Genomic DNA, 22991 nt, shown 5'->3' on the forward strand with positions numbered 1-22991 from the left:
CTGGAGGTGGTGACCAGGGGCGGAGAGGCGGAGCAGGGCCAGTTTTCCCCTGTAGTGGGGGCACGCTTTCTGCCTGGCATCTCCTGAGTTCATTGAAACCCCCTGCAGCTCCAGCAGGGCACTGCGAGCCCATTCCTCCTCCTCTCCAGCCTCCATTTCCCCTGCTGCAGCTGCAGACCACTGCTCCTAGTCCTGTCCCTGACAACCACGGAGAAATGCCCATCTCCATCTTCGCTGTCATTGCCCCAAGACTTTGATCAAACCCCACTCAGTCTTCTCTTCTCCAGACTCAAGCACCTGAGCTTTTCCAGGGTCTCCCCACCACCCCTGCCTCCCAGGCCCCTCATCCTTTGGGTCCCTCTTTGCTGGCCTCTATCCAACCTGTCCACCTCCTTCAAGAAGTGCGGGGTCCCAAACCAGACCCAGGACTCCAGGGGAGGTCTCCCCAGTGCTGGAGGATCCCTGCCTTTGGTTTGCAAGGGGCACTCCTGCTCATGCTTTTCAGGATGCTGATTTATTTTACCACCAAAGCACACGGCCGGCTCGGATACAGCTCATGGCCCCTGCTGCCCCCAAGTCATCTCTGCAGGGCTACAACCCGGCTATACATTCCTCAGGCTGGATTGGTGAGTGCAATTATTCCCTCCCATGTGCAGGGCTTTGCACTGGTCACCAATGACTCAGTTTCCCTGCTCTATTGGCCATGGGGTCATGATCTGAGTGGAATGGGCCAAGAACACATTTGAATGTGAATTGTATAAATGGGACTGACACCACGATGGGCTCCACGTGAGCTGTTACCACACAGGAAAGAGACCTGGGAGCCATTGTGGAGAGTTGAATAAGAGCACCAGCTCCATGGCCAGCCACCGTGAAGAAAGCAATGGAAAACGTGAGAGCTGATGAGGAAGGGAATGGTCTTATGAGGTCCTTTCCAGCCCTAATGTCTATGCAATTACATCTATGAAAGGTTCTGCTTTTGGTCTGCGGTTTGCCAGTCCGCAGTCTAAAAAGGTTGGGAGCCACGGCTCTAGGGGAAGTTCTCATCTTGGAAATCCTAAAAGAGAGGGACTGAGTGGGCCTGCAGAGGTCACCTCCAGTCCAACCACCGCCTGAATCAGAATCAGCCCTGTCCAAACCAGCCCAGACATCATCTTGAGAAGCTGGATACCTTCAAGTCAGCTGGCCCTGACAATCTTCACCCCAGGGTACTCAAGGAGCTGGCGAGCATCATAGCCCAGCCTCTAGCATGGATCTTTGAAAACTCTTGGTGCTCTGGTGTAGTGCCCGAAGACTGGAAGAAGGCCAATGTGGTGCCTATCTTCAAGAAAGGGAGGAAAGTGGATCCGGCTAACTATAGGCCCATTAGCCTGACTTCTATCCCGGGGAAGATCTTAGAAAAGTTTATTAAAGAGGCCATCCTTAATGGACTGGCCGACATCAACATCTTAAGGGATAGCCAGCACGGGTTTGTTGCGGGTAGGTCTTGCTTGATCAATTTCATTTCCTTCTACAACCAGGTGACCTATCACCTGGACAAGGGACAAGAGATTGATGTCATATATCTTGACTTCAAAAAAGCCTTCGATCTGGTTTCCCATGATCGCCTCTTGGAGAAACTGGCCAATTGTCGCCTTGGGTCCTCCACGATCCACTGGCTGGAAAATTGGCTCCGGGGTCGGACCCAGAGGGTAGTAATTGATGGAAGTCACTCATCGTGGTGTCCTGTGACCAGTGGGGTCCCCCAAGGCTCTGTCCTTGGACCCATACTGTTCAACATCTTCATTAATGATGTGGACACTGGAGTCAGAAGCGGACTGGCCAAGTTCGCCGATGACACCAAACTTTGGGGCAAAGCATCCACACCAGAAGACAGGCGGATGATCCAGGCTGACCTGGACAGGCTCAGCAAGTGGGCGGACAAGAATCTGATGGTGTTCAACACTGATAAATGCAAGGTTCTCCACCTTGGAAAGAAAAACCCACAGCATCCTTATAGGCTCGGCAGTGCTATGTTGGCTAGCACTATGGAAGAGACTTGGGGGTCATCATTGACCACAAGATGAACATGAGCCTGCAATGCGATGCTGCGGCTAGTAAAGCGACCAAAACGCTGGCTTGCATCCATAGATGCTTCTCAAGCAAATCCCGGGACGTCATTCTCCCCTTGTACTCGGGCTTAGTGAGGCCGCAGCTGGAGTACTGCGTCCAGTTTTGGGCTCCACAATTCAAAAAGGATGTGGAGAAGTTTGAGAGAGTCCAGAGAAGAGCCACGCGCATGATCAGAGGTCAGGGAAGCAGACCCTACGATGACAGGCTGAGAGCCCTGGGGCTCTTTAGCCTGGAAAAGCGCAGGCTCAGGGGTGATCTGATGGCCACCTACAAGTTTATCAGGGGTGACCACCAGTATCTGGGGGAACGTTTGTTCACCAGAGCACCCCAAGGGATGATGAGGTCGAATGGTCACAAACTACTACAAGATCGTTTCAGGCTGGACATAAGGAAGAATTTCTTTACTGTCCGAGCCCCCAAGGTCTGGAACAGCCTGCCACCAGAGATGGTTCAAGCGCCTTCATTGAACACCTTCAAGACGAAACTGGATGCTTATCTTACTGGGATCCTATGACCCCAGCTGACGTCCTGCCCTTTGGGCAGGGGGCTGAACTTGATGATCTTCCGAGGTCCCTTCCAGCCCTAATGTCTATGAAATCTATGAAATCATTGCACTTCTTAGCCAAACTGCCACAAGCCTGACACAGCAGCAGACACCGCACCTGGTCCTGCCACAGGAAAAGCAGCAGGGCCACAGTGCTCATCCTCCTGCTGCTGTGAAGGAGAGAGAGGAAGACGTGGGGGTCCACTGATCCCCCTACCCCATGACAGCCCACCGCACACCTGCCCCAGGTGAGCACAGATACCCCCACAGCACCCCCTGCTGCACAATGGTGGTATAGCACCCCCTGCCCCATTACAGCATCTATCACACCTGCCCCAGGTGTCGACCCCCCAATCCCTCCTGAAGGTGTGCCACATACATACTCCAGGTGGAGTTTTGCCCCCCAGTGATGATGCCCCCTGCAGGGCAATGAGGTATCACCCCTACCTACCATGGCAACCTTCACACCTGCCTTAGGAGAACACAGATCCCACGTGGGACAGACACCAGCATCTGCATCAGGTCAGTGCAGACCCCGCCAGCCCATCTGGTGACCCCCGCCCTACAGAGCATGAGCAGTAATGACCCCAGCTCCAGCTCTGCCCCTAACTCTGCAGAGGCTGCTGCTGCAACCCACCAACCCCCAGAGGGGACAAACTCAGCCTGATTCCCCCATGCTTGGCTGGACAGCCTGTGTCCAATGCCCCACCCCAGGCCCAGCACACACCACCTCTCCTGACCCCAATACCTGACCCAGCACTGGATACTGCGGGCATGCTGGCTGGGGTGCTGGCAGCGGTGTGGAGAACCTGCTCTCCCAAGGGAGGAGACACCGCCCTGGAGATGGCACCATGCACAGACTGCTCCTGACTCCCCCAGTCACCTCTGTGGTGCAAATCGCAGGCTGTGGTGGGTGAGGGCAGGAACAGGGCAGACAGGGCTGGCTTGGGGCACCTGTTGAGCCAGTTGCCAGTCGCTCGCCCAGGGTTGCTCACCCTGTGGTGCTGGTTCACCCAGCTCTGGGCCCTGCTGTGGGAAGAGGGCAAAAGAGGGTGGAATCAGCCAATCAGGCAGCAGCAGTGTGGGTAGATCAGACCACCTCCTGCTCCCAAGGGTTAGCTACAACCTCTGGATTGTGGGGAATCATTTACAAAGGGAAGGGGCTTCGAAGGCACAGAGATCTGCCCTGCAAAGGGTTGTGGACCTGGGTCTGTTCCCATTGCACAGCTTGGGAGAAGACACAGAGATCAACCACAGAGGTGGCATGTCCAGTTCTGGGGCTTTAGTAGCAGGGAATGCATGAGAGAGAATACAACGAAGGGGAGGAGGACAGGGGAGCAGCACGCACCCCGTGCTGCACAGTTCTGCAAAGGCTGAAAAGCAAAACAGGCCAAAAAGGCTCCGGAGGTGGCAGAAGCAGCTCCTTGCAGACCTCACTGGGCATGGGCAGGTCTGGAAGAGGGGTGATGTGGTGGTGAGAAAAGGCGAGGTCAGGGAGGATGGTAGGGAATGCTTCCCCAGCCATAAATGCACTCCTCCCTGCAACTCAAGGGCTCATATACCAGAACCCCTGTACCAGGAGGAAGGTGAAACCTGGGAGGCAGGCAAGGAAAGTTCCCGGGTGTCATTTGAAGTCAGCCATCTGGGGGAGGGCACCCTAGCATGAAGGTACTTCTTCCCCTGGGAGTACTTTTAGAGAATGATGGGGAATGCATAGGCTCCAAGGCTGATGCAAAGATCATCTCCTCATCTCCTCCCCCAACATCGGGGCTGACTTCTGCCTGAGGTGTTTCCTCCTAGCCCCCCCACAACCATATCTTGGGGGCCAGTGTCTGGACTCTGGACTTCCACTGTACCCTACAAGGGACAAAGCCTGGGGGAACTCTTTCTGCAGGCCACCAGCATCCGAGTGCTCGTCTGAATGCAGCCACTGGTGGGTGCTGAGCAGGTAGACATCTAAAAGCCCTTCCTGCACTGCTGGCAGAATTAGGGATGCTTTTGGGTGTGGATGTGCTGATTCCAGGATGGATGGGAGAGATGGGTGAAGCTTTTCCAATACTCAGAGCACCGATGTAGCTTCTCACCTGTGTAGATGCACTGGTGTTCAGCACAGGTTGCAGGAGTAGGTGAAGCTCTTCCTACATTAAGAGCACTGATGTGCCTTCTCCCCTTTGTGCATGCGCCGGTGCCGGGCCAGGCTGGAGAGGTTGCTGAAACTCTTCCCACACTCAGAGCATTGATTTGGCTTCTCCCCTGTGTGGACATGCTGGTGCTGGGCCAGACCAGACAAGCGAGTGAAGCTTTTCCCACACACAGAGCACTGAAATGGCTTCTCCCCTGTGTGAATGTGCTGGTGCCGGGCCAGGTGGGAGGAATAACTGAAGCTCTTCCCACAGTCAGAGCACTGATATGGCTTCTCCCCTGTGTGGATCCGCTGGTGCACGGCCAGGTTGGAAGATTGACTGAAGCTCTTCCCACACTCAGAGCACTGATGTGGCTTCTCCCCTGTGTGGACACGCTGGTGCAGGGCCAGCTCGGAGGAATAACTGAAGCTCTTCCCACACTCAGAGCACTGATATGACTTCTCCCTTCTATGGATGCGCTGGTGCTGGGCCAGGTTGATATATTGGCTGAAGCTCTTCCCACACACAGAGCACTGATGTGGCTTCTCCTTTGTGTGAATGTGCTGGTGGTAGGCCAGGCCGGAGGAGCGAGTGAAGCTCTTCCCACACATAGAGCACTGATATGGCTTCTCCGTTGTGTGGATGCGCTGGTGCTGGGCCAGGCCAGAAGAGCGAGTGAAGCTCTTCCCACACACAGAGCACTGATATGGCTTCTCCCTTGTGTGGACGCGCTGGTGCTGGGCCAGGCCAAAGGAGCGAGTGAAGCTCTTCCCACACTCAGAGCACTGATATGGCTTCTCCCCTGTGTGGATGCGCTGGTGCTTGGCCAGGCTGGAGAGGATTCTGAAACTCTTCCCACACTCAGAGCACTGATGTGTCTTCTCCCTTGTGTGGATGCGCTGGTGCCTGGCCAGGGAGGAGGATTGGGTGACACTCTTCCCACACACAGAGCACTGATATGGCTTCTCCCCTGTGTGGATGCGCTGGTGCTTGGCCAGGGAGCAGGATTGGGTGAAGCTCCTCCCACACTCGGAGCACTTATATGGCTTCTCCCCCGTGTGGATGCGCTGGTGCTGGGTCAGGCTGGAGAGGATTCTGAAATTCTTCCCACACTCAGAGCACTGATATGGCTTCTCCCCTGTGTGGATGCGCTGGTGCTGGGCCAGGTGGGAGGAAAGGGTGAAGCTCTTCCCACACTCAGAGCACTGATGTGGCTTCTCCCTTGTGTGGATGTGCCGGTGCTGGGCCAGACTGGAGGAGAAAGTAAAGCTCTTCCCACACTCAGAGCACTGATATGGCTTCTCTCCCGTGTGAATGAGCTTGTGCTTGGTCAGGGAGGAAGAATAACTGAAGCTCTTGCCACACTCAGAGCACTGATATGGCTTCTCCTCCGTGTGCATGTGCTGGTGCTGGACCAGGTGGGAGGAATAACTGAAGCTCTTCCCACACTCAGAGCACTGATATGCCTTCTCCCCTGTGTGGACGTGCTGGTGCCGGGCCAGGGTGGAGGAATGGGTGAAGCTCTTCCCACAAATAGAGCACTGATGTGGCTTCTCCCCTGCGTGGATAACCTGGTGTTGGACCAGCTTGGAAGAAGAGATGAAGCTCTTCCCAAACACAGAGCAATGATGACGCTTCTCCCGTGTGTGCATGCACCTGTGCCTGGCCAGGCTGGAGGGCTGCCTGAAGCTCTTCCCACACTTTGTGCAGCAGTGTGGCTGCTGCCTCCTCCACACACACTGGTGCTGGGACAGGCCTTGCCAGCTGAAGAAGTTCTTCCTGCACCCAATGTAGCAGTGTGTCTTCCTTCCCAAGTGCATGCGCCGGTGCTGAACCAGGGAGAAGAAATGGGTGAAAGTCTTACCACACGTGACACAGCCGTACTGACGCTTCTTCCTGTGTACATCCTGGGTTTTGAGCATCTCCAAGCTGCGCACAAAGCTCTTCCCCCTTTTGGTGAAGCGGTGGGGGAGCTGTCCAGAATGGATCTGGTGGTGAGCAGCCAGGGTCGAGAGGTAGGTGAAGCTCTTCCCACACATGGCGCATACGTGGGGCTTCTCCCCAGCGTGCCTTATCTTGTGCAGAGCCAGGTGCGAGGGGCAACTAAAACTTTTCCTGCGCTGATGGCAGGAATGGGCTCTCCCCCTGGGCTTGGCAGTGAGCTCCTGCTTCCCTCTGAGGCCCCCCACACTGCCTTGGTTTCCATGCAGTGTCTCTCTCCAGTGGACCTTTTCTTTCTGCCTCTTCAGGTGTCTCAGCATGACATATTCATCCCTGCACCTCAGGCTGTTTCTGGCTTCTTTCCCTTCTTCACTCCAAGGCCCAACTAGAGATGGGAGCATGTTCACTGCTACATTCTCCTGCTTTTGGGGCATCCCCTGACCCTCGTGCCACTGGTCCTTCGTTAGGCTCAGTGAAGCCACCTCACCCATACTCCCCAGGGAAGCCCATGGTGACTCCAGCTTTCCAGGCCCTTCCTCAGGAGCCTGCTCTTCAGTTCTGCTCAACATCCAGGCATGTCCTGCATGGGAGGAAGAAACACCAGATTAGTCCCTGCCCTGCTGCCAAGGGACAAGCACTGCTATTCCCTGTGCTGGGATGGGCCTCAGTGCAGGATAGGACTTGGCACTTGTGTTTCCTCAAGAAAATGAGGTTTTTCGGCCACAGGCCCAACTGCTGGGGGGTGAGGCAGTGCCAGGTCCCTATGCCAGTCTCATCTTCCCTACTTGGTGGAGTTAGGAGTCAGACTCTCAAGGTTTCTGGCCCAGCTCTCAGCCCCATCACCTCAGGCCCTGCTCCAAGAAATACGTGGGACATGTGCGTTCGGACTGTACCCGAATAGGTTCATGTTTTAAGAGGCTGAGGATGAGACCAGAATGATCTGCTAAAAGGAAAAAATTAGGCTCTCAAAGGGCTGCTGTATCCCACAGCACTGGTGGGTCCAGGGCGGGATGGTGCTGAGCCCTCCACCTGACTGGGCTGACACACTCCACAAGCGCCAGTGCTTTGGTGTGACCCATCTGCAATGCTTGCCCTTGATCTCTGGCACTCCTGAAAGCAGCATCTGGGTACAAGGGTGAACAGCCTTGGGGTGCATGTCTGGGGCTTGTCACCAGTCAGGAGTGTGTGGTGAGCACTGCCTTAAACTGCTTGGCAGCAGAAGCCATCATGTTTCATGCATTATCCCTCCAAGAAATGTTCTGGGAGTGGAGAATTGAGAGCAGTGATCTGCTTCCTACCTGTTTCTGGGGCAATGTCTGGTGCAGGGAATGAGCCCATGGGGCTTTCTTCTGCTAATGAATCCCAAGCAGCCTCCACATCACAGGAAGCTGCACTGGGACAAAGGCCTTGGCACGAACCCACACAAGGACTCTGGACTGAGCCTCAGGCTTCGTGACACTCGGGGCCCCAGAGAGGAAATGGCACAGGGAAGATTCTGGTGCAAACAGTGGGGGATTCACTTCCCCCCACAACATGAAATCTTCTGAATCCCACCCACTCCACCCACCATTTCATGCAGCCTGAGCCCAGGATTACACACGTCCAGTGCTCCCGGTCAACTGGACAAGAAGACACCAGGGACAGCCCCAGCCTCTCTCTTGTCCAAGAAGAATGGCTGGGGGGCGGCAAAAAGCCCAGAAGTGAGAAACTGTGCCCATGAGAGGTGAAGATAACCAGGGCAGGAGAGCCTAAAAATTAGTCCTGGGTAAGGCCTGAAAACTACACCCTCCTGGGCCTGATTAGTGTGGTGGAGCTACTTGTGGCAGGGCAGTCTCTACGAAATGCCACATTGCCGCCCCTGAGAAAGGCGAGTGCAGAGCACCTGAAAACCTTGGCTCCCACTGCCTTGTGGGTTACTCTTGGCTGGGAAAAGGATAGGGGGAGCCTACCCCAACAGAAAACACCTGGTGAAAGCCAAGGAGGGAAGATGCGTGGGAGGGTACACCTGGCAGCAGCTGTCATTTGAAGCAGAAAAGATTGCGAAAAAAGCAGCCTCTCAATCTGCAAGGAGAGGAACCTGTGAAGGAGCTGCAGCAGGGCCAGGGCCAAGCCAGCCACAGTGTCAAAAGTGATCCCATGACATGGACTAACTTAAAGGGGGTTAAGCCCATCCCTTTTTTGTCTTTGTGTTTTCCAGAATGTGGACCAGCAGTGAACCATCAAGAAGTTCCCTTGGTACAAAGAAGATTCGAGTTTCACTGCGTTCTGCATAGTCATTGTCTTGCTTGCTCAGCTGTGTTTGTGTACCATTATTGCTCTAAGTGGTTGTGATATTAACTATGCTAGACATGAAATGTAAGCACAACTTCTGGATGGGTTCTAGAATATGTGCAAAGTGGCTACAGAAAATGGTATGTGCCTGGAGCATAGCCTCCAAGGGCTCAAAAATACCAGGCACGCCAAAGATCAAGAAGGGCGGATTGACCATTTGTTTTTATTGTCATCCTTTTGTTGGTTTCATTTGATCCTTAACATTTCTCCAGCATTTTGCAAGGCAGAGGGGCACTGGTAGTGCTCCAGTGGCACCAAGCAATCCATTTGAAACAACAAGGAAAGCGTTGCCCATTATATAGAAGGGGCAGAATTCCCGAGAACATGTCTGGTCCGCAAAAACCCTGATCATGGGATGTTTGTGTGATCTGAAAAGCCATCTTAAATATTAAAGAATACCATCATTTTAGTACTGGAAGAGATTACAAGACTTACCCATAATTATTGCTGGTGAAAAACTGTTCGGCTGGTAAGGAACTTGAGGATTAGGCAATTTGGCAAAAGAAAGTTATTGATGCAGTGAACAAAGAAAGAGGGTGTTGTGTGCATCCTCTTACTCTGGGGAGTTGGGCGGCATTCGTGCAATTTGTACTTGAAGAGCGGGAAAGCCAGAAACAAACATCTCCCACACCCAGGGGAGGACTTGAGGCCAGCACCACCAAAGGTCGCTGCTGTAATATCTAATGGAGCCACTTGTTGGGTCATATTAAAGGGACAAAACTTGTAATAATTACTATTACAGCTTACTGGATATTAAATCAGGAAGGGGCCATGTCAAACATTGGGGGTCTTTGGCAAAAACAATCCTGTTCGAAACAGTTTCCACAGTTTGAATTTCAGGGAGTGGAACAACACCCGTCTGCACACATGACAGCATAAGCTATTTGAGGTCAGCACCCAGAAATGGCAGCACAGGGCAGGTCTGCAGTTTCCAGGCTCCCTTTCACCCTGGACATGGAGCATTTGTGAGAGGGGAGTCGAGTGGAGGGGACAGCTACAACTCACCTGGCAGCAGGTCCTCCGACCTCAAGATTTCGACACGGTCCTCATCATCACAGACCCAGAGCTCCACCTGTCCTCGCTGGATGCAGAAGATTAAGTCAGGGGCGAGGCCACGATATCCTGTTTGGGAAGTGGTTAGAGAGAGTTTATCCACTGGTACTGAATGCAAAATAAGCAACTGAAATTTGGGGAATGGAGCCAATGAACCCAAGTATTAGATTAAGGACTTGAAGGACAAGTGAGGCTGGACATTTAGGCTAAAAGGGAAGGCATAGAAGGGAGAAAAGGATGGTCCTATTCATCCAGGTAGTGGACGTATAGTCAGAGGAAAGCAAACACCAGTGCAATTCCAGGCAAATGTGTGGAAATGAGCTTGGACAGGACACACTAGGCAAGAGAGGGAGGAAATCAGAATAACTGCACAAGCAACAGCTGGTAGTGCATTTTCAGGCACAATGATTTGAAAATGATATGATCATCGTGAGAAGGCAAAGGGAAATCATGTTATCAAGGGGGAAAGACTCCAGGGAAGGCAGCTGGATAAAATGAAGGAGGAATATCTACAAGTATGAAATGTGAGAGGTCTGATCATGGACAGAGCAGAGGGGAGCAAAGGGATTTAAGCCACTGGCCAAATGTTCATGAGGATGAGACTGTTAAAAACAGGGAGCAGACAACACCGCTTCAGTGCTCACATGGCTCCAGGGCAAGGCAAGAACCAGAGCTTTACCCAGGGAAACAAGGGCTTGGTAGTTCCTCAGCATCTGGTCCTGGTAAAGCCCCTTGTCCTCCTCTTCCAGCAGCTCCCACTCCTCCCGTGTGAAATACACTGCCACGTCCTCAAACACCTCCCGGAGCTGCAGGCACAAGCGTTACAGCATCAGTGTCTCCTGCCCCCGCTGCCCCCAGCCCCCACGGCCCTGTCTGCACTCACTCTGAACTACAACCCTTTGCACACTTAGCCAGGACAGCCAGGGGTACGCTACTCAGCTGACACATGATATGCAGGGATCCTGGTTTTGTCTGTTTAAAAACTGGAAATTCTCTCATAAAAGAAAAAGTTGCTCCCAACCCATAGCCCCTCACCCCTGCTGGTGCCCCACACTCCCCCCACAGTCCCCTGGCCCTGCTGGTGACATCTGGTCCAGGAAGAGAGAAAGGCTTGTGGCAGGACACTTTCACCTCCCTGGACTTCCCAGTGCTGACCTCGGAGCAGCTGTCCTTAGACCAAACGCACTGCAAAACAAACCTGAACATGGAGTTGTGCAACCAGAAATCAAATGCAGGTTGGGCTGTGTTACGCACAGTCCAAACAGACTGTGGAGTCTTCTCCGATTAACTAAATTAGCTGCTGTGTCCCCTTTGTGTCGGGGGGTCTTTACTTACATCCCCTCTCCCAGCACTGTTCCCCTTCCCACCATGCCGCCCCCCCTGCACTTGGTATTCAAAAGACTCTCTTTATTTAATAGTCTGGTCTGTGCATATCTTTCAATTCCAACTTATGAAATGAGCATGGAATCGAAAAAACCTGTGCTGCGCCTCTGATTCAGATAGTTTGTAAGCTGCAAATCCATCCCGGCTTCTGCTTCCCCTCACACTAACACAGATAATCAGCAGCCAGGTGTGCTGCTCACTCCTGCCAAACTGATGGGCTGGGGGGACCCTGCTGGCATTGGCTTCAGAGACCCTCTGTGCTCCCCAGTCCTAGCCAGGTGGGAGAGGCCTTGCTGGGCTCAGCTGTAGAGACCACTGCCCCGGGCTCCCTGGTGCTGGCTGGCTGGACTCTGACCAGGCCTTCCCGTGCCAGCACCCCTGCTCACTCTTCAGGTCTCTCTGCTCCCCAAACTCCTCACAGCACCCCTGGCTCCTCCTGGGCTCTGCCCCAGCTGCACTCCCACCCCCACCTCCAGCCAGTGCCCTGCTCACCTCCATGCTCTGCCCCTGCTTCGTCAACCTGCCCTGCCCCTCCTGCAGCTGGCGCAGCCCAGGTGTCAGGGGGCCGCTCTGTCCCCGTCTCCCTGGGGAGGGTCTCTGCAGCTCCAGGTTTACAGACCCTTCCTCGGGAGGCTGCTGATCCACTCTGCTCAGGGTCCCGGCACCTGCGGGTGGGAAGAGGGTGCACAGGTGAGCCCTGGGGTGGTGGCACAGGGAAAGCCCTGCTTATCTCCTGGACTGGCCTGGGATGAAGGCAGCTGGAGGATGCAGTGTGTGGAAGAGGGGGGAGAAGGACTCATTGTCCCACTGGCAAGAGGCTGGAGATGAGCCCCTAGAACTGCCCCAGCTCCAGTGGTGACCATGGCACCGTGACATCGCTCCCTGGGAAAGGATCTGGAGGGATGCTGGGTCACATCCACATGTTGGGGGAAGGGGGGCGGAAAATGCAGGGTCAGTCTACTCCAGGATGCATGAAATGTTCTCCTGGTGCCCCTGGGAGCAAGAACCGCCGACCTGCTGGAGCACGGACCCATCAAACTGTTCTGGCAGAGAGATTTCTCCACTGGGGGATGGGGCCTCTTGCCACTGGAAAGGGGAGACCCACCGCTCCTCACCTCACCTGGGGAAGGGCCTGGTCCAGGGTACCCGCCTGGGGACCCTCCGCGTGCTGACAGCTCCCAGGTCTCCCCTGTTCTGGGGATCTGCAGCAGGACGGAAGCCTGTGTGAACAGCACCTGGCCCAGCCAGAGGCCACTGGGGACTCTCATTTATGCATCACCTGCACCAGCCTCTTATTGATTGAGACTATGACAACACTGATCTTTGAACAAAAATTAGATCACTGATTCTGGTCATGATAGCACGGCAAGAGCCAGTCACTTAAAGCATCTTTCTGAGAGCAGTGGCGCAGGCAGTGAGAAAGATCCTGGGCCTCAGACCACCCACAGGGACCAGAGCCCTGTCCCACCCCAGCCACACAGGTACAAACCTTGCAGCCCTGTCCCGGGCAGGGGCAGGCATCGGAGCCACTCACCCCAACCACAGGACAGCCACTCAGGCTCTTATCTGCAAGCCAGGACTTCATCCTCCACCTCACCTGTCCCTGGCTCCTTGGACTCATTCAAGAGCCACCAGCTACTGTACGCTCCACTCCGCTCGCTGTCCCCCCGTGCAGCACTTGTTTGGAGTCTGCGACCCCACTCCCACCCTGTTTTCTATTTAGTTGTCCCCCAAACTCAACTGACCTAAACCCAGTAGCCAACACTAATAATGGTGGGGGGTGTGGAGAGGTAACTGCTACTCTTTGGGTGTCAATCCCATGTTACCCTTCTACATCAAAAAGGCAGGTAAGGACCTGGATCTGGGTTGGGCGGGGGCTCCTCTTTTGTGATATGAGGCAATTCATCCTTAGGCCCTTGGGTTTCCCGAAGTCCTGAAAAAGAAAAACTGGGGGGAAAAAAGAAAACTTGGAGTTTTGCTACAGTGCTGGACCGGCTCCAATTTAGACAACACAAGCAACTTCTGCACCCTCAGCCCCTGCCTGCAGACCTCCTGGATCCTGCCCCTCCAGCTCCCGCCATGAAGGGAAGGCCCACGGCTGCCACAGGCTCCAGTGCAGCAGCCACGTCTCCCCAGGAGGGATCTCACCGGCCGGGGGCCTGGCCTCTCGCTCTCTGTACACTTGTGCACAGCGCCTGTCGGCAGTGTCCTGTCTCCAGGAACACCTGTGGGAAAGGAGACAGAGGAAATCTGGCCATGGATCCGAGAGCCGGGACCATAATCCTGCCCCAGGCCGAGGTCTGCCTAGCCCTGATGCTCCTAACCACCCCAGGATGTGGGCACCGGGCTGGCTGGAGAAATGGGGCAGCCGCAGCTCTCCACCCCTTCCCCAGCCCATCGGCTGCTCCCTCCTCCCTCCTCCCTGCAGTTAGGATGCCCCCCGTTCCTTGATTGGGTGGGACAGTGCCCAAAGAGGAACCTCAAATCCCAGTCCTGGGCTGCATGCCCCCAGGTCAGCATTTGTCCCAAATTCACAGCGTCTAAAGGGATGGGAACCTGTGCTTTCCCTTTGCAGGTGGGCAGCGTGCAGGTGTGCAAGGGGCTGGTGGGAGCGGGACGCAGGGGCACCAGGGCACTCGCACGCCTGCACACAAGCACCTGGATATGAATACAGTGGGAAAGGATAGGGAGCAGCTGCCTGCAGGTATGCATGGGGGGGGGGGCAAGAGAGGTGTTGGGGGGCGAAGTGGGGTGGATGGAGGCCCCAGGGGGAGGGGAGGAGTTGGACAGGGGGGCAGGAGCGAGGGAGCGCCGGACAGGTCCTGCGGGGGGGCGGGGCATATGTCAGCCCAGATCTCTACGGTGGGAGCGGGGCGCCGTGCGCAGAGACCCTAACCCTAACCCAGCCCTGCGGGGCCCGCTCCCCGCCGTTACCCCTCAGCGCTGCCCCCGCGGGCCGGGCCGGGCCGGGCCGGGAGCAGCGGGATCCCGCACCCGGGCTCGGCGGGGAAGGGGGGAGGAGAAACGGGGCGGGACGAACCCGTCTCCCTACAGCAGCACGTCCTGCTCAGGGCGGGCTCCTGGCCCTTCCCAGCCTGCTTTGCAAGCCCTGCCTAGCGCGATTGGAAGAGACAGCAGCACGTTAAACCCCCCACCCCGTAGAGACCCGATTCACCGCCGCCCTTATCTGCATATGCAAATCGCATGTAAATGAGATCCGCGGACGGCGTTACCCCCCTGGCCTGCCCAGCGCAGCCCCAACGCGCTGCCGGGGCGCGGGACGCAGACACACGTGACAGCCCGGTGTGGACGCGGCCACAGCCCGGACCGAGCACACGTGCGGGCTGCAAACGGCTCCCAGCCCCATCCCCCCGCGGAGCCCATCGCCGGCTGACCGCTCCGGGAGGGAGGGAGGAGCCCCCCGCCCACACCAAGCCCCTTGCAGGGCCCACGGCACATAGGAACAGGCTCCTCTTGCCTGGGGGCGCTGCCCAGGAGCCCGGGGTGACCTGCCTGCGGCTCAGCTGCTTCTGGGTCCAAGCCCTGTGCTGCCCTGAGACCGTGCACATTCATCACTGTGGTGGGGACAAAAATACAAAAAAACCCCAGGCAATTAGTCCACACTGGTGGAGGGGGCCAGCTTTCCACCACGTGGGGGACCAGGTAATGTGCATCAGAGCAGAGCAAGCCCACCTGGGATGGGACGGGAGTTCAAGTTTAGGCATTAATCTTTTATGATAATTTCTGATACCTTCTAATCCCATAGGGTAACAGCTATTGGGCACGATTATAAGTGGCTCTGAGCTAACAGATTAGTGTAAAACAAAGTATAAAGGAGCACGTATGTCAAGTGACCAGCATGACGGATGGGACAGAAGGACCATTGCTGAACCAAGCCTGGACCCCAGACTCCCAGTGTGAGCAAAGATTGGATCCTGACCTAGAGCTCTTCCTGGTGACCCCTCGGACAGCATTGATTGGGGACGCCCGAGTTCGCTGGAGCAACTTGCCGTGCACCTGGCATAGAGGGACTGCTGATAAGTTGCCAACCCCATGTGCGAACTCTTTGCCATTCTGTCTGTCTGTTGTTATCATTCACTATTAGCTCTTTATTACTGTACTACCTGTTTGTCACATTAGCCTTTCTGTTAACTGTTGTATGCTGAGCTATCAGTAAATTTGCCTTTGCTTCACTCCCGACTCACCTCCTCAATCCGGAACCCAGCAGCCTAATGGCTGACACACTCACAGCGCCTAGGCTGGCCTGTGACAGATCAATAAGCCCAAGTTTATTTGTGTGCATTAATTGCACGTGTAGACACACACGCAGATGTTAGCTGATCTCACCAGCAGGTCCACATGCCTTTGGAGAAGGGGAAGGTTCCTCTTGGGCTGGGGAAAAACACTCAGCAACACTCTCAACCTGACCCAAAGCTGAGGAGAAGTTAGGGAAGGGCACTTTTATTATTTAGTTTTGAAATGTCCTGGTCTCAGGCTAAATCAGCCAAGCCTTGTGCCACTACCCCCCACAAGTCACCTCCCTCCCAGACTCTTCCCGCTGGGACCTCAGATACTCCCACATCCATGCCGTGGCCAACACATCCTGCTGCTGAGAGCACCCAGGCCCAGGCCGTGCCCCCACTGCAGCAGGAGGCAACCCCCCCAGGTTGCCTCCTGCTGGGAGGGCCTCCTGCTTGGCCTTCTGCTTGGCAGCCCTTGTGCAGCTTAGCCGGAACCCCTCAAAAATGGGCAGCTGGTGACAGGCCACAGCAGCCACTGTCCTGCTGCTGCTGCCAAGCTTGTTATCAGGCACTTCAGAAAACCTCAGCCAAGGCCATGCCCCTCCCTAGTCTGCATCGCAGTGCTGGGGATACTGGTGCCATCGCTTGTAGTGGGGCTGCCTGAGACACTGCAGCTGCATGGGACACAGCAGCTGCACAGCACTGTGGCACCTTCCTCCAGTCCCTGTAAGTAAGGAGGGGGAGCTAGGACTCCCCCAGCTCTGGGAGAGGAACCGGGACTGGTGGCTGCTGCAGGGGGAGCTGGGAGCCCGGTTGTCTCCATTCAAGGGGCTGATCCTGTTTTACCACCTTCCAGCTCCAGTTTCCCCCACCGTGACCAGAACTGCAGGGACAGTCTCCTCCAGCCACATCGCTCTCACCTACACAGCATGTGCTGAAGCCTGTAAAGGACATGGGTCAGAGCTGCCCAGCCCTGACATGGCAGAGGTGGGTCACAGTCGGGTGTGACAAGGGGGTGAGATCCTGTTGTCTCTGGGCTGGGGCACTGGGGTGGCTCCACAGAGCACCAGCGCCTGGTGCTGAGATGCGTCTGGCTCTGGGGTGGGCACGGGGGGCTTGGGCTCCTGTTACTTGAATGGGAGCAGGGGCAGGAGACAGAGCCCAGGGAGCTGAGCAGGGGCTAGCCCCAAGGATGACAGTAAAGAAACCCTACTGCCCAGGCAAGGAGCTGCCCGGGGGGGGCAGAGAGGGTGCCTGTAAATGTTGGTGACTTTGGCTTGGCTGGTTGTGTGTGCAAATACACAATGACTTTTTAATTGTGGAAGGCTTTGATTTATCGCGGCAAGTTAGACCATCAAACGGTGACTTTTCATGCCATTTTGTGTCGTGTATCTAAACAATACACATCATTTACAAGCACCCAGAGAGCCCAAGGAGGCTCAGTGCCCACAGCTGGGTGGACACGGGGCCCGGGGGCTGCCGCCGTCCCCCTGGCAGACCCTGGTTGTGCTCCCATGCGGCCAGGGACGGGGTTTAATCCCCTGCACACTCTGCCTCAGTGTGCCAGCCCAGGCTGGGCCTGGTCATGCCCACTCTTCACCCCACCCCACCGTAACCCCCATCACACTTTCACCTGGCTGCAGTGCTCCATTGCAGGCACCGGAAGGCAGCACTGAGCTTCCCCCACCAATACCCAACATGACCCACAGGAGGGCAGCACTTCCCATCTCAACTTCCCTGATCACAGTCCCTGAGGGACACCAGGCACAACCCCAAACATGCGTCCCAGTGCTGCAGGACGTCACAACAGCTCGGAAACCATCTCCTGCACCGCCTTACTGTGAGAGACCAGCTCGAGGAAGAACCAACACATGCTGCAACCAGATAAAAGAAGTCAGCCCACATAGCTTCCCAAACATCGTGCAACATTTCCAAAGAGACTACTGTAACCCGGGTGGTACTCCAAGAGGTACCCCCTCTCCAATTGAAGGGATCAAAGCAGGTGCACAAGTGCTGTGGGAGGTGTAGGGACTCTCCTCCCCCTGTAGAGCAGAGCCAGACCACCAATGGGGACTTAACCATATACCTTTTAATGAGAGAACAGTACTGAGAACATAACAGGCATAAATCAGGGGGTATAATGCATGCGACAATGCCCCAAAGGGGCAGGATTCAACAGAGGTTAGACACTTACAATCATTGACATATTCATCCAGTTGACAAAAGACAGGGTTAACCAAAATGTAAAACACAACAGCAGAACAAACAATACTGGTTGGTATTACTGGAAATATAAGGAGCCACAAAATACAAAATGTCAAATGACAAGGAATATAAGGCCTAGGTACCTGGAGGGGGAGAAAACACAATGGCCCCTTTCCACTGCAAGAGCAAATTCTCCCTGTTAGCTCACTCACCCCAAGTCACCACAGCTAGGACTTGAAGTCAGATCTCCCATATGGTACTCAGAAACCCTGCCACACAGCCACCAGTGCTGGAGCTATATTAAGCTGCTAGGGGTCTTGACCTTCCCGGAGCCCCGGCCTCATGTCAAGCTGCCTGGCCTCTGATTGAAGGAGCTGGAAGCAGAGCTGGGAACCCCTCAGGTTGCTGCACAGATCCTTGCTGGAGCTGGGGAGCCTCTCCTGCTGGCCACAGCCTCTCGTAGGGGATCCTGGAACCCAGTAGGGAGCCTCTCCTGCTGTCCTCACACTGGCTCTTCTCCGGCAACTGCTCCCGCCCTGCTGGCTCAGCTCTTTGAAGCTCCTTCCTTGTGATCCCTTGCTAGTCTCTCCAGAGTCAACAACACCACTCCTTTTATCCCCCTCCAGGTGACCCAAGGGACCAATCAGAGGACAAGGAGGGTGAGTCTCTGGGGCCTGATTGGTGCGGAAAGGGAATCCCAAGTCCTCCAATCATCTTTTGCCCCTTCAAAACCCCTGGCCTAGGTCACTGCCAGCCAGCCCGTCACACTATCAGAGGTTTTTCTACCACATCCACCCAATAGATAAACAAGAAATGGAACCAAGTACTCCAAAAACAACTTTCCCAGCTGCAAAACAAGCCTCAGAGCAACACCACCAATGCCACATGACACTCCAACCTCCGACCTGAGGGAACCAAAAGAACCGGTCAACCCTCAAAGTTATCCATCTCTTCATGCATGTGCTTGCCAAAGCGGAAAAATATATCCTCTCTACAAGCCTTTTTTTCTGTCTGGAAAAACACCCTCATAAAACACTACAATGTTAGAACAAGAAAGACTTTTCCAATGCCTCTGTCTTCACAACCAAAACAAATCCACTTCCAACAGCACTTCATCCTGTGACACCAAAAAAATCCAAAATTATATCAGATTGGACACGTCACAGTGGACAAAATCCAAACCTCGACTGCTACCTTGCCTGCTTCAGGGAAAGAACAAACAAACAATGAAATAATCAGCACACACCACCACAACAGCTAGAGATGCACCGAGACACCGGTCCATATCGTATCAGCACCAGTAAAAGGAAAACCACTCTGCCCCAGCCCACAGGAGACGGGGCAGGGATGAGGTAGCCCCCAGGCCAGGGGTCCACATGCTAACAGTAGCCTCCAAGGCTGAGGCACAGGAAACACCCCCCACCCCTAGAAGCCATCGAGCTCCCAGCCAGGCCAGCGCTGGCACCCAGGCAGGAGAGTACAGACAGCGCCAGCACCACAGCAGCCCCCCCCAGCCTGGTTCTTCACCCTTCAAGTCCCCAGGAACCGAGAGGCCCACAGCAGGACCGCCCTGCCCAGAGGCAGCTTCCTGTGCTCAGCTCATAGCCCACCCTTTATCCACCACCCCTGCCCCAGTGCCCTCCCCTGGGTCGGGTCCATCATGCTGACACCACCGCAGCTCTCTAAGTCTTCTCTCCCCAAGGCGTCGCTTGCTGAGCCTTGGCTCTCTGAAGTTTTGTGGGCTGAGAGAGAAGGAAGAGGGGGTTTGAGCTTCCTGAGCACAGGGACCAGTTCCCCCTGCCCAGTGCCTCCATGCCCCACACCAGCCCCTGCCAGCAAGAAGGTGATTTTTTTTTTTTAATGTTTTTGTCTTGTTCATGTTCTGAGCCAAATCAATTCCAAATCCATGGGTCAGTCAAGAACCATATGTGGCCCTACCACCGACACCTGGGGCTTCAGATGTTTCTAATTCCTTCCACAGACAACCTACGTGCAGGTCCAAGCCCAGAGGCTTGGGGTAGGGCTGCCCCCGAGCTTGGCCTGCCCTCAGCCAAAGGGCCACAGCAGCAAGCTAGGCAAGAAAGCGCAGACTCCAGGGTGACGGGTGCCCTTGTGACTCCCCAGACAAAAGTGAGGCCCAGGGCTCTGCCCAGCCTCCCCGGCACCTGTGGGGCTGGGGGGAGAGGAGGAGGCTTCACACTCACCAGGTGCTGCTTTGTATGCCGCTCCCTGTCTCCCTGCAGAGAAAAGGCAGAGGTCAGCGACTGCGGCTGTTTCCACAACTGGGGACGGCTCTGACCTGGGACCACAGCCCAGGAAGGAGCTGCCTGCACAGCACAGAGCCAGGGGCTCAGACCAGGACCTGGAGCCAGGACACCCACACTGGGGAGGGGATGGGCTGTGGGGCACAGTACATGTGGACCCCAGGAGCTGCCCTCAGGGCCCCCAAAGTCAGCCTCCCAGCTCTGGTGCTGGGGTCTGGCTGCTGCTACCCCAGGGGTATGTGGACCTGGGAGCCCAGAGCAGCTGGAGAATCCCCTATCCCCCAGCTCCCAGGTGGCAATGAGCCCTCCCTGCTCCCCTGCCCCAAGACCTGGGCATAGCCTGGCCCCAAAGGCTTCCCCCCACACTTACTGAGGAAGTAAACAGCTGCAATCATCACTCATCACAGCAACAAGCAGCACCACAGCATTAAGGATGCCCACAATCAGCATCAGGTGGGATTCTGCAAGAGGTCTGTGAGCAACAGGAACCTCCAACCTGCCCCCAACACTGCACGGGCCCAGTACCCTCTGCATCCTCTGACCACCCACCCCAGTTCCTTCCCCACTTAGCAGGGTCAGTCAGCCCCCCTCCTGAAGTGCCAAGTTTCTTCTCCCTCCTCATGTGGGGGACACTCACCCATCCTGCCCTTGTCCCAGGCCACTCAGGGCTGCACCCAGGTTCTCATGCTCCACACTGCAGGTGTAGTTGTGGTTGCTGCTCAGGTAGATCTCAATGGTGGCCCAGGTCTGAGGTCCCATCTCCTCTGGGAAGGACCCCCAAGCAGCTCATCTCCTGGTGCTGTGCCTCCCCATTCTTCAGCCAGACGACAGCCACATCCCTGGGGTAGAAGCCATGGACCCAACAGGACAGGGTGGTGCACCCATCCTGCAATGACGGCCTGTCGCTCTCCCATGCCGTAGGACGCTCTGGGAGGGAGGAGACACATGTTAGAGTGACCGTTTCTGCAGGACCCTCAGCACCCCTGCCAGGAGGCTGGTCTGGGCCCTGCACTGGGCCACACAACCTGACTCCAGGGCCCATTTCAGGCAGGAGCAGACGGCATCGGGGCAGGAGCACAAGGGATGAGAGATACAGGTGTGCTGGGCTCAGGGCTGCAGGAACAGGGTCCCATACAGCTGATCTCTGGTTCTTAGACACGCCACCAGGCAGGGACATCCGGTCAGCTCTGCCCAGCTGGAAGGCCTGACCAGGGCAGGGACAGGGGCACTATGTCCCACAGCAGCACTGGGCACCCTGGAAACAGAGGGATGGAGCGGGCGTTGCCTGGGCATGGGGAGGTGCCCCGGTCACTGCTGCCCTGGGTGGTGGCACCAGGACTCACTGCTCTGCAGTGCTGCCTCCCCGTGCTGCAGGTACTTCTGCAGCCACGTGGTGCAGGTCTCCTCCAGGTAGGATCTTGTAAGCTGAAGAAGGGCCTTATCCTCATTCCAGCTGCCCTGGGTGACCTGGGCCTGTGTTGTTTCTCCTACCCAGGTACACATTCCCAGGTCATAGCTGATGAAGTCTCCCCCATCATAGCCAAACTGCATGAAGCCTTCAGTGCTGTTGTCTTTGTGGAGCTCATAGCCATACATGAGCTGGAGCGTGAGACCCTGAAACACAGATCCAGGCTCTGATCAGGGTCACGGCCCCAGGGAGGAGGTGCCACCCAGGGCTGCCAGGCTGGGCAGATGCAGAGCTGACCCCAAGGGTGGGGCAGCATGGGACAGCTCAGGAGCTTCATCCATAAAGAACAAAGCTCAGGGGACACAAGTGCGGCCCCCGCGCACCCTGGCAATGCAGGAGCCCAGGGGTGGGCAGGAGGGTGGGAATGAAGTGAAGGGCAAGGTCAGGGGAGGAAGGGACAGGTGAAATCAGCCAGGATGAGTCGAGGCTGGAAAGCAGAACAGTGTTTCTCCATGCGGGAGCAGCATGGTGCTGGGCAGCCTCCTTGCGGGGCACAGAGACCCAGGAGTGGAGACCGAGCAATGGATGCTGCAGCTGTCTGGAGCAGGGACCAGACTCTGTGGCCCCAGAGGTGCTTCCATGGTTTGGCCCCGTTCAGCCCAATCCCTGCCTGCACCTGGGGGTAATGGGGTCTGGGCTCCTCCCCTGCACAGATGTCTGAGTCCCCATGGTCAGTGCCCAGCACGGCCCTCACACCTGGGGGTCTGGTCCTGACCCCTAGGATTCTCATCTCCCTTTTGGACCGCTGCCTGCCTCCCTCCCTGCCCCACTGTCTTCTCTGGTCCCTTTGTCCACACCTGCCAACATCCCTTCCCATCGACTCGGCCCTTCCTGCCCCTTGAAGCCCCCCCCTGCCCTGCTCCAGGCTGGGTGCCCAAACCAGCAGCCCGTTCATTCACCACTGTCCTGCCATATCCTGGGACTCCTCTGAGCCCACAACCTTCTCCCTTCCCAGCTGTCCCACTCCATTGCTTACCACCATCCTGGGAGCACAGGGCCAGGCAGGGGCCTGCTGTGTGGGCTGGGGTTGGGCAGGGCAGGGGGCTCCAGCCAGACGCTGTAGCTTGGACCGGGGAGGGCAGAATCTGGCCCCTGTCCTGTGAGACCAAGTCTCTCCACAGCGCCCTGGGAGGGGCAGCCGCTGCATCCCACACAGTGCCCTGCCCCTGCCCCTGCCCGAGCGACCTCCCGGTCCCCCCAGGGCCGCCGCCCCGCACCCACGTGAGCACGGGGGCTCCGGGGTGAGGACAGCCGGGGCTGACCCTGCGGGACCCCCGCCCGTCCGCACGGACCCCGGTCGAGGCTGCCCAGACCGGGAACCTACAG

General features: G+C 56.2%; 1 protein-coding gene and 1 long non-coding RNA gene across 3 annotated transcripts; one reads left to right on the forward strand and one right to left on the reverse strand.

Annotated features, from left to right (window-relative positions):
- Positions 1-492: 492 nt before the first annotated feature.
- On the reverse strand, positions 493-22985 carry LOC102561434 (zinc finger protein 420). Of its 2 annotated transcripts, XR_009461219.1 has the most exons (11): positions 22642-22985; positions 20568-21811; positions 20138-20170; positions 13537-13712; positions 13343-13434; positions 12608-12689; positions 11980-12152; positions 10784-10910; positions 10057-10173; positions 4741-7300; positions 493-3685 (listed from the first exon to the last, which is right to left on the reverse strand). XR_009461219.1 is itself a non-coding variant. In XM_059725436.1 (10 exons), the coding sequence occupies exons 2-10, from the start codon at positions 20729-20731 to the stop codon at positions 4800-4802; spliced, it is 3465 nt and encodes a 1154-aa protein (XP_059581419.1). In that variant the 5' UTR covers positions 20732-21811; positions 22642-22985; the 3' UTR covers positions 3924-4799. The 2 variants fall into 2 exon arrangements, 1 of the variants encoding a protein (XP_059581419.1); XM_059725436.1 differs by lacking the exon at positions 493-3685 and having other exon boundaries at positions 3924-7300.
- On the forward strand, positions 14535-15680 carry LOC132249913 (uncharacterized). The gene is made up of 2 exons (XR_009461412.1): positions 14535-15150; positions 15254-15680. It is a non-coding gene; the product is annotated as an uncharacterized LOC132249913 (long non-coding RNA).
- Positions 22986-22991: the final 6 nt, after the last annotated feature.

This window comes from Alligator mississippiensis, chromosome 1 (genome assembly GCF_030867095.1).
Source record: "Alligator mississippiensis isolate rAllMis1 chromosome 1, rAllMis1, whole genome shotgun sequence".
Classification (NCBI taxonomy): Eukaryota; Metazoa; Chordata; order Crocodylia; family Alligatoridae; genus Alligator; species Alligator mississippiensis.